Source organism: Hemitrygon akajei, unplaced genomic scaffold (assembly GCF_048418815.1).
Source record: "Hemitrygon akajei unplaced genomic scaffold, sHemAka1.3 Scf000049, whole genome shotgun sequence".
Classification (NCBI taxonomy): domain Eukaryota; kingdom Metazoa; phylum Chordata; class Chondrichthyes; order Myliobatiformes; family Dasyatidae; genus Hemitrygon; species Hemitrygon akajei.
Genome location: NW_027331935.1, coordinates 5,866,754 through 5,877,848, shown reverse-complemented (window position 1 = coordinate 5,877,848; position 11,095 = coordinate 5,866,754). Strand labels below are relative to the sequence as shown.

The 11,095-nt window shown below is 43.6% G+C and overlaps 1 protein-coding gene across 2 annotated transcripts; it reads right to left on the bottom strand.

Moving 5' to 3' along the window:
* Positions 1 to 440: 440 nt before the first annotated feature.
* On the bottom strand, positions 441 to 10,843 carry LOC140721031 (uncharacterized). 2 transcript variants are annotated; one of them, XM_073035907.1, is made up of 2 exons: positions 10,780 to 10,843; positions 441 to 5,290 (listed from the first exon to the last, which is right to left on the bottom strand). In XM_073035907.1, the coding sequence occupies exon 2, from the start codon at positions 4,887 to 4,889 to the stop codon at positions 3,936 to 3,938; it is 954 nt and encodes a 317-aa protein (XP_072892008.1). In that variant the 5' UTR covers positions 4,890 to 5,290; positions 10,780 to 10,843; the 3' UTR covers positions 441 to 3,935. The 2 variants fall into 2 exon arrangements, with proteins under 2 accessions (XP_072892008.1, XP_072892009.1); XM_073035908.1 differs by having other exon boundaries at positions 441 to 5,731; positions 10,780 to 10,829.
* Between the last annotated feature and the right edge of the window lie 252 nt (positions 10,844 to 11,095).

Genomic DNA, 11,095 nt, shown 5'->3' with positions numbered 1-11,095 from the left:
TATTCTCAAGAGGGAGGGAGAGCAGCCGGATGTCGTGGTCTATGTAGGGACCAATGGCATGAGTAGGAAGAGTGAGGAGGTCCTGAAAGGTGAGTTTAGGGAGCTAGGTGCTAAGTTAAAGGACAGGACCTCCAGGATAGCAATCTCAGGATTGCTACCAGTGCCACGTGCAGGTGGGTTTAGAAATAGTAAGATACTGCAGATCAACACGTGGCTGAAGACATGGTGCAGGAGGGAGGGCTTCAGAATTGTAGATAATTGGGCAGTTTTCCAGTGAAGGTGGGACCTGTTCCAGTGGGACGTTTTACATCTGAACTGGAGGGGGACAAATATTCTTGCAGGCAGGTTTGCTAGATAGGCTCCAGTGGATTTAAGCTAGATACTGGGGGGGGGGGGGGGGTGGGGGTGGAGGGGAACCAGAGTGTAGGAACAGATGTATGGGAGAAGGAAGAAAAAGAAGACAGTAAAGTTCTTTGTACTGTTAGAGATAAACAGAGAGGAAGAGGTGGAGAATTTCTTTAATGCATTTATTTTAATGCTAGGGGCATTGTAAGAAAGGTGGATAAGCTTAGAGTATGGATTGATACCTGGAAATATGATGTTGTTGCTATCAGTGAAACATGGTTGCAGGAGGGGTGTGATTGAAAAGTAAATATTCCTGGATTTCATTGCTTCAGGTGTGATCGAATCAGAAGGACAAGAGGGGCTGGTGTTGCTTTGCTTGTCAGAGAAAATACTACAGCAGTGCTCTGGCAGGATAGATTAGAGGGCTCATCTAGAGAGACTAGTTGGGTGGAATTGAGGAATGGGAAAGGTGTAGTAATACATAAGGGTGTATTAAAGTCCACCTAATGGGGAGCCAGAATTGGAGGAACAAATTTGCAAGGAGATAGCAGACATTTGTAGTAAGCACAGGGTTGTGATTGTGGGAGATTTTAATTCTCCACATAGACTGGGAAGCCCATACTGTAAAAGGGATGGATGGTTTAGGGTTTGTAAAATGTGTGCAGGATAGTTTTTTGCAGCAATACATAGAGGTACTGACTAGAGAAGGGGAAGTGTTGGATCTTCTGTTAGGGAATGAAATAGGCCTGGTGACGGAGGTATATGTTGGGGAGCACTTCGGGTCTAGTGACTACAATGCCATTAGTTTCAATATAATAATGGAGAAAGATAGGACTGGACCCAGGGTTGAGATTTTTGATTGGAGAAAGGCCCTACTTTCAGGAGATGTTAAAGGATTTAGAAAGAATGGATTGGGACAATTTGTTTTATGGGAAGGATGTAATAGAGAAATGGAGGTCATTTAAAGGTGAAATTTTAAGGGTACAGAATCTTTATGTTCCTGTTAGGTTGAAAGTTAAGGTTAGAAATTTGAGAGAGCCATAGTTTTTAAAGGATTGTGGTGACCCAATTACTAGCTCACTCGAACCGGCTGACAATTAGCCAGAGCCAGAGACAAAGGGAGATAGCCTCAAAGGGTTTCAGTTACGTGCCTCTCGAAGTATCGAGTGGGGGAGACAGGCTTTAAAGAAAGACTGTGTTTTTGAAATAAACTTATTCTGTGGCTGCAGTTTATCGACTCCGTGTCGTAATTTCAGCGCTGCGCGTAGCACCCCGCTACAGGATATTGGAAACTTGGTTAGGAAAAAGAGAGATATCTACAATAAATATAGGCAGCATGGGGTAAATAAAGTGCTCGAGGAATATAAAGAATGTAAGAAAAAAATTAGAAAAGCTAAAAGAAGATACAAGGTTGCTTTGGCAAGGAAGGTGAAAATAAATCCAAAGGGTTTCTACAGTTATATTAATAGTAAAATGATAGTGAGGGATAAAATTGGTCCCTTACAGAATCAGAGTGGACAGCTATGTGTGGAGCCAAAAGAGATGGGGGAGATTTTGAACAATTTTTTTTCTTCGGTATTCACTAAGGAGAAAGATATTGAATTGTGTAAGGTAAGGGGAACAAGTAGGGAATTTATGGCAACTATGATGATTAAAGAGGAGGAAATACTGGCGCTTTTAAGGAATCTATAAGTGGATACATCTCCGGGTCCTGACAGGATATTCCCTAGGAACTTGAGGGAAGTTAGTGTAGAAATAGCAGGGGACAAAAATATTTCAAATGTCATTAGAAATAGGGATGGTGTCAGAGGATTGGCGTATCGCTCATGTGGTTCCGTTGTTTAAAAAGGGTTCTAAGAGTAAACCTAGCAATTATAGGCCTGTCAGTTTGATGTTAGTGGTGGGTAAATTAATGAAAAGTATTCTTAGATATGGTATATATATATATATATAATTATCTGGACAGACAGGGTCTAATTAGGAACAGTCAACATGGATTTGTGCATGGAAGGTTACGTTTGACAAATCTTATTGAATTTTTTGAAGAGGTTACGAGGAAAGTTGATGAGTTGATGTTGATGTTGTCTATATGGACTTGAGTAAGGCCTTTGACAAGGTTCCACATGGAAGGTTAGTTTAGAAGGTTCAATTGTTAGGTATTATTATTGAAGTAGTAAAATGGGTTCAACAGTGGCTGTATGGGAGATGCCAGAGAGTAGTGGTGGATAACTGTTTGTCAGGTTGGAGGCCGGTGACTAGTGCTGTGCCTCAGGGATCTGTACTGGGTCCAAAGTTGTTTGTTATTTACATTAATGATCAGGATGATGGAGTGGTAAATCGGATTAGTATGTATGCAGATGATACTAAGGAAGGTGGCGTTCTGGATAATAAAGTAGGTTTTCTAAGCTTGCAGAGAGATTTAGGCCAGTTAGAAGAGTGGGCTGAACGATGGCAGATGGAGTTTAATGCTGAGAAGTGTGAAGTGCTACATTTTGGGAATGAATAATCCAAATAGGACATACAAGGTAAATGGTAGAGGATTGAAGAATGCAGTAGAATAGAGTGACCTGGGAATAATGGTGCATAGTTCCCTGAAGGTGGAATCTCATGTGGATAGGGTGGTGAAGAAAGCTTTTGGTATGTTGGGCTTTATAAATCAGAGCATTGGTATAGGAGTTGGGATGCAAAGTTAAAATTGTACAGGGCATCGGCAAGGCCGAATTTGGAGTATTGTGTGCAGTTCTGTTCACAGAATTATAGGAAAGATGTCAACAAAATAGAGAGAGTACAGAGAAGATTTACTATAATGTTACCTGGGTTTCAGCATCTAAGTTACAGGGAAAGGTTGAACAAGTTAGGTCTTTATTCTGTGGAGCGTAGAAGGTTGAGGCTGAACTTGATAGAGGTATTTAAAATTATGAGGGGGATAGATAAGAGTTGACGTGGATAAGCTATTGCCATTGAGAGCATGGGAGATTCAAACAAAAGTACATGAGTTGAGAGTTAGGGGGCAAAAATTTAAGGGTAACACAAGGGGGAATTTCTATACTCAGAGAGTGGTAGCTGTGTGGAACAAGCTTCCAGTAGAAGTGCTAGAAACAAGTTTGGTATTGTCATTTAAGGTAAAATTGGATAGGTATATGGACAGGATAGGAATGGAGGGTTATGGGCTGAGTGTGTGCCAGTGGGACTAGGTGAGAGTAAGTGTTCGGCACGGATTAGAAGGGCCAAGATGGCCTGTTTCTGTGCTGTAATTGTTATATGGTTATATGAAACTCCTCCCGTGCCCAGTGACCAGGGTGCAGAACTGGGTGTGGTGAGCAGCAGCAATAATTACAGAGTTCAGCACCTACAGTCACTCTCGAAATTACATTCAGCAACGGTGATGGACAAATATCCAGCATGCAGCTTATTGAAACTTTCTTCCCAGTGTGAACCCAGTAGTGTGTCACAAGGTTAGATAACTGAGTGAATCCCTTCCCACATTCACAGCAGGTGAACAGCCTCTCCCCAATGTGAATTCACTGATGCTCATTTGGTGGAGATGGCTGAGAGAATCTCTTTCCAATGTTTGAGCAGGTGATTGGCCGCTACCCAGAGTGAACTCGCTGGTGTTTCAGTAGATGAGATGACCGAGTGAATCCCTTCCCACATTCACAGCAGGTGAACGGCCACTCCCCAGTGTGAACTGACTGGTGTGCCAATAGGGTGGATGATCTAGTGAAATGCTTTCCACAGTCTGAGCAGGTGTACGGCTTCTCCCTAGTGTGAACTCGTTGGTGACTCTGTAGTTCGGATAAATGAGTGAATCCCTTCCCACAGTCTGAGCAGGAGAATGGCCTCTCCCCGGTGTGAACTCGTTGGTGACTCTGTAGGTGGGATGACTGAGTGAATCCTTTCCCACAGACTGAGCAGGTGAATGGCCTCTTTCCAGTGTGTACTAACTGGTGTCTCTGTAGGTGAGACAATAAAGTGAATCCTTTCCCACAGTCTGGGCAGGTGAATGGCTTCTCCCCAGTGTGAAATCGCTGGTGTCTCAGTAGATCAGATGACCAAGTGAATCTTTTCCCACAGTCTGAGCAGGTGAACGGCTTCTCCCCAGTGTGAACTCGCTGGTGACTCTGTAGGTGGGATGACTGAGTGAATGTCTTCCCACAGACTGAGCAAGTGAATGGCCTCTTTCCAGTGTGTACTGATTGGTGTCTCTGTAGGTGAGATAATAAAGTGAATCCCTTCCCACAGTCTGGGCAGGTGAATGGTTTCTCCCCAGTGTGAACCCGTTGATGACTCTGTAGGGTGGATGACTGAGTGAATCCCTTCCCACAGTCTGAGCAGGTGAATGGCTTCTCCCCAGTGTGAACTCGTTGGTGACTCTGTAGGGTGGATGACTGAGTGAATCCCTTCCCACAGTCCGAGCAGATGAACGGCCTCTCTCCAGTGTGAACTCGCTGATGTACCTTCAGCTTAGATGAGTAAGTGAATCCTTTCCCACAGTCCGAGCAGGTGAACGGCCGCTCCCCGGTGTGAACTCGCTGGTGAGCCATTAGGTCAGATGACCGAGTGAATCCTTCCCCACAAGTTCAGATGAACAGCCTCTGCCCAGTGTGAACTGACTGGTGTGTCCACAAGTGGGATGACAGACTAAATGCTTTCTTACACACAGAACAGGTGAATGGCCTTGCCCAGTATGAACTTGCTGATGTACCTTCAGTTGAAATGACAGACTGAATTCATTCCCACTTTCTGAGCAGATGAATGGGATCCCCCGTGTAAAATGACAGACATGCCAGTTAGTCAGATGATCAAGTGAATCCCTCCCCACAGTCTGAGCAGGAAAGATGATCGAGTGAATCCCTTGCTCCAGTTCTTAAATATCTGGACAGAGACAGCAAAACTGGTGTGTTTTGTTGGAATTCCCATGGACAAATTCCTTGTCATTTTTAACCTGTAAAAAGATTTACAAAATCCATCAACGAATGAAGGACAACATTTCAGATGAGATCACTATAGTTGTCAAGGTGTGATCTGTCATCACACTGTTACAGCGAGGTACAACCCAAGTTGGAGAGAGAAATTATCTTCTAACTGGGCACAGTGCTGGTATCTGAAATCAAACTCTCTGATGCTCTTCCTGTCTCTGTATGAATGGGGCATTTTTTCCATCTTCAAACTGTTACTTGGATCAGTTTGACTCTCTCCATTGGTATTATTCCCTGTTCCCATTGAGCTGCATGGGTGCCTGGCCCCACAGTAACTGAAACACTCTCATGAAAATAGGCTTTGTTGACATGCAGCTGGGATTTTCCTTTCGGTACTGTTAATTTAAAGTGCCAGTTTTAATGCCATGTAAATATCTCCTACTCAGATGTATGGTTGGTATGCACAGCTGTTAAAAGGAATTCAAGTGAATGTTAGTATTATTTAAGGTTCTTGTCAGTCATGGAAAAGTACAACACAGATGCAGGCCCTTTGGCCCATCTAGTTTGTGTTGAACTATTTAAATTGTCTACTCACATACCCCTACCATCCAGGTACATATACAAACCTTTTAGATGTTGAAAATGAGCTCGCATGCACCACTTGTGCTGGCTGCTCATTCCACACCCGGATGACCATCTGTGTGAAGAAGTTTCCCCTCATATTGCCCTTAAAGTTTCACCTTTCACCTTTAACACATGGCCTCTGGTTGTAGTCCCACCCCATCTTAGTGGTAAAAGCCAGCTTGCATTTACCTCATCTATAGCCCTCACAATTGTGGTACACCTCCATCAAAATTTCCCCTTAATCTTCTACATTCCAAGGAATAAAGCCCAGACCTGTTCAATTTCTCCTTATAACCCGTCCTCCAGACCTGACAACATCCTTGTGAATTTTCTCTGAACTCCTTCAAACTCTTTTACATCTTTCCTGCATGTTGGTGTCTAAAACTACACAAAATACTCCAAATTCTGCATCACCAATATCTTGTACAAAGTCAACATAACATCTATCTCCAGTACTCAGTACTTCGGTTCACGAAGGCCAATGTGCCAAAATCTTTCATTCCATCCCTATCGAACTGTGACACCACTTTCAGAGAAAACCTGTATTTCTAGATTCCTTTCTTCTACAACACTCCTCAGAGCCCGACCAGTCACTGTGTAAGACCTACCCTGGTAGGTCCTACCAAAGTGCAACACCTCACACTTGTCTGCATTAAATTCCATTTTCCATTTCTCAAGCCATTTTCCGAGCTGGTCCAGTTCACACAGTAAACCATGATAGTCTTCCTCACAGTCCACTACACCCCCAGTCTTGGTGTCATCCACAAATTTGCTGATCCAGCTAAACATGTTATCATCCAGATTACTGATACAGATGACAAACAACAACAGATCCATCACTGATCCCTCTGGCACACCAATAGTCACAGGCTTCCAGTCAGAGAGGCAACCATCTGCTACCACACTCTGGCTTCTCCCAAAGAAACTGTCTCATCCAATTTACTGTCTCATCTTGAATGCTGAGTAACTGAACCTTCTTGACCAACCTCCCATATGAGACTTTGCCAAGTGCCTTGCCAAAGTTCATGCAGACAACATCCACTGCCTTGCCTTCATCCAATTTCCTGATAACTTCCTCGGGAGACTCTGTAAGGTTGGTTAGACATGACCTACCAAGCACAAAGCCATGCTATCTATCCTTAATCAATCCACAACTATCCAAATACTTATATATCCGGTTCCTGCACATGTGCAAAAAATCACACCGATCTATTTTGTTACCTCATGTGGATTACCATTCTGATCTACCAGAGGTTTAATTTTTTCCCTTGCAATCTTTTTGCTCTTAACCTATCTGCAGAATCCCTGAGGATTCTCCTTCACCTTGTCTGCTGGGGCAACCTCATGCCTTCTTTTATTTCTTTCATAAGTGTTCACTTGAATTTCCTGTACTTCATAAGTACCCCATTTGTTCTTTATCTGCCTGTACCTGGTATGCACCTCCTATTTATAGATTTGGGTGATGAAAGTCAAAGGGGTGATAGAGCTGCATGGTGGGAGGAGGGCATAGGTGGGGGGGGGGGGGGGTTAAACTAAAGTTGCAGGGGGCCGGAATAATGGAACAGAGGGTGGAGGGGTTTTGGAGACAGTTGTTGTTCTGTCCTCAGACAAAGTCAGGAATAGTGCAGTGACTATGCTGACCCCTGTATATTTCAATACAAGGAGCAGTGTAGGACAGGCAGATGTGTTCAGGGATGGATCAACACCTGGAATTATGACACCAGGATCTGGCAACTGTGACAGGCTGCTTTATGGAAAAGGTGTGCTTGGTAAATGGGAGGCCTTCAAATCTAAATATTGATAGTACAAAGCGGGTATGTGCTTGTCAGAATAAAAGGAAAAGGTAGAAACTGTAGGGAACCTTGGTTTTTAAGAGATATTGAGACCCTGGTGAAGGACAAAATGGAGTTGCATAACAGGGATAGGCAGGCAGGTTCTTACGGAGTATAAGAAATGCAAGAGAACACATAAGAAATAAATCAGGATGACTAAAAGAAGGCATGAGGTTGCTGTCGCAGAAAAGATGAAGGATAATCCTCAGGGATTCTAGAGATAGATTAAGAGCAAAAGGATTGCAAGGCACAAAGTTGGTCCTCTGGAAGACCGGAATGGCAATCCACGTGTGGAACCAAAGCAGATGGGAAGATGTTAAATATTTTTTCATCTCTATTTACTCAGGAGATGGACACAGGGTATATGGGAGTGTGAAAAAGTGGCATTAAAATCCTGGACCCTGTACAGTTTAAAGAAGAGAAGTTATTTTGCTGTTCAAAATAGAACATCGAAATCTACAGCGTATTCCATGCCATTCAGCCTAAAATGTTGCGCTAACAATGTAACTTACTCTAGTAACTGCCTAGATTTTTAAAAAATCATGGACCCTGTACAGATTAAAGAAGAGGAGCTGTTTGCTATTCTGTGGCAGATTAGGGTGGATACATCTCCAGGGCATGACAAGGTAGAAACTGCATAGCCCTCTAATTTTCTAAGTTCCATGTACCTATCTAAGAGTCTGTTAAAAGACCCCATTGTACCTGCCTGGACCACTGCTACTGGCAGTGCATTCCACCCACCCACCACTCTCCGTATAAAGAACTTACCCCATGACATCCCCTCGGTAACTATTTCAAAGCACCTTAAAACTATGCCCCCTCGTGTTAACCATTTCAACCCTGGAGAAAAATCTTCTGGCCACCCACACGCTCAATACCCCTCATCATTTTATACACCTAAAAAAGGCTCTAAATATAAACAAGGAAATTATACATTGCACAATCTACTTTCCACAATTCAGTACACTTACACAGACAGGTGTGTAAAAAGGGCCCAAAGGATATCAGGGAACAACAGGCCAAATTCACCACCACCACAAACTGTTCCTGCTGTGACCATCGAGGTAATAGTACCACAGCAAAAGGACCAACAGGCTCCGGGACATCATCTTCCACCAGGCCATCAGACTGATTAATTCATGCTGATACAATTGCATTTTCCTCATGTTTATGAAGTATGTATGTGATAAAGTCAACTCAATTCACCCTCTCCACTATCTGTTCTGTCATTCTGACTCCCATACCTTCTACAGCTTATTGTAACCACATCACCTCTCCCCCCCACCAGCAAGCCTTACCACTAGGATATTCATCCCCTGTTGTTCTGTTCCACTAACTAACGAATCCCCTATCAGCTATTTGACTTTCCTTTGCCAGGTAATTCCCCCCAATAAAGTGGTCTACTGTTGTTGTGTGGGATATCAACAAGAGTACTCTGCTATTTAACCTTATTCCCCTTCCTGGCTCTCACCCAGTGTCCTGTGTCCTGAACCTTGGGTGTAACTTACCCATATTCATGTCATATCTATCACCCCCTCCAACTGCTGGATGACCTGGAATTCACCCATTTCAAATTCCAGCTCCTTGAAGTGCAGGGTTACAAGCTGCAGCTGGATGCACATCTTGTAGGTGAGGGCATCAGGGACACTGGAGGTCTCCCCACCTTCCCGCCAATGTCCCCTCTAATTTGTAATGACCCTTGTGCACATAAACCTTGTACTGTGCATTTTTTTACCCAGTGACAACATGCGCACAGTGAATTTAATATAGAGAGGAATTCATTTTCACAGCTGGCAAATCACTGTCGATAGGAAATTTGACCTCTTCTGGGTTTGATCCAGTTCATCTGCACTCTCACACAACCTATGTAGCAGGCCTGGAATGGGTAATGAAGGATTTTCTCACCAAAGCCTTTGCATATTGTCAATATCTGGTTGGCTTGCTAAATGATGCTTTAAAACAGGGGTGTCAAACTCATTTTAGGTCACGGGCCAGATTGAGCAAAATGCAGCTTCATACGGGCCGGATCAGTCGGACGCGTGCGAACGCAGCTTTCGTTGCCTCCGTTTTTTCAGCCTGCTCTCATGTGTCTCAGCCTCTGCTATAACTACAAAGTGTTTTTCTTTACAAATTTGGTTTCTTATGAAGAAGACTGCCAAGCAAGACTGCCGAATAAACACTAAAAACCCTGAAAACCTGGTACCTGAATAAACTCAGCATTAGCCATATCATACGCCATAGGCTCTTCGATTACTGGGGCCAGCTTTAATAGTAATTAGATATTATCTCACGGGCCTTGAGTTTGACATATATGCTTTAAAAAGTCAGATTTCCAAATATCAAGCCATTTCTTCTCACTTGCAAATTCTCCAGCAACTTTTGCATCATCACAATGCACACATGTATCACCAGTTTCTGTAGTGTACATAAATATTTCCCATGAATCCTCTCCCAGGTGACAGATGGTGGTGAACTCATTGATGGCAATGTAGTCCGTCTCATTGGAGTCTGGCACATTCCAGATGTGAAAGCTACTTGTTTGATATCATTATGTACCCAGAGAGAATGGGACAAAATATCTTCTCACCGGTAGAAAAGTCCAGAACAAGAGGAGTTTGAACAAGCAACACACACACACAAAATGCAGGAGGAACTCAGCAGACCAGGCAGCAACCATCGAAAAGTGTACTAATGATGAATTCCGCCGGCATTTTGTGTCTGTTGTTTGGATTTCCAACATCTGTGGATTTTCTCTTATTAAGGATTGGAGGTAGAACAAAGGTGGCTTTCTCACAGCTGATGTAAAAAAAAGTTCCCTTTCTCCGATTTCCTAATCCTTGCATTCAGATAGCTGGAGCTCAGCTCTGTCTGAGAGATGCATTGGCTCCCATTCCATCATCAGCCCTAAGCTCCCCGGGGCCCGTGCACGGATCGTGGGGATGACAGAGAGGGAAAAAAAAGACAGGACTGTCCCGGGATTGCGGGCCATAATGGCCGCACCTCAAGGGCATTGTCCCGAAGTTGGAGTTTAAATTAGCTGAATGGAGAATAACTCTCACCTGCATTGAAATTTTCCAAGGCCTTTTCTGTACTGCGCGCATACGTGTACACAGTGACGTCAACAGCACTGACGCCTGCTCATTCGATCGGTGCATCAGCGCCGGCCAAAAACTGTGACGCAAGTCCTTATGGGTAATCACGACGCCATTAAACATTTCTGCAAGCACTGGTTCAATGTCCATACCTCATTTTTTTTCGTGTGTATAGAAAAATCAGCAGCTGTTTTAACGCAGAAAGCGGCTCCCATATACAATATACTCAATATCAACGTGTATCTCATGCCAAGGTAAAATGCAGATGTGAAACACGAGAGAT

Coding starts and splice junctions, on each gene's coding strand:
- LOC140721031 (XM_073035907.1), bottom strand. CDS start 4,889: ATGGCTCACCAGCGAGTTCACACCGGGGAGCGGCCGTTCACCTGCTCG.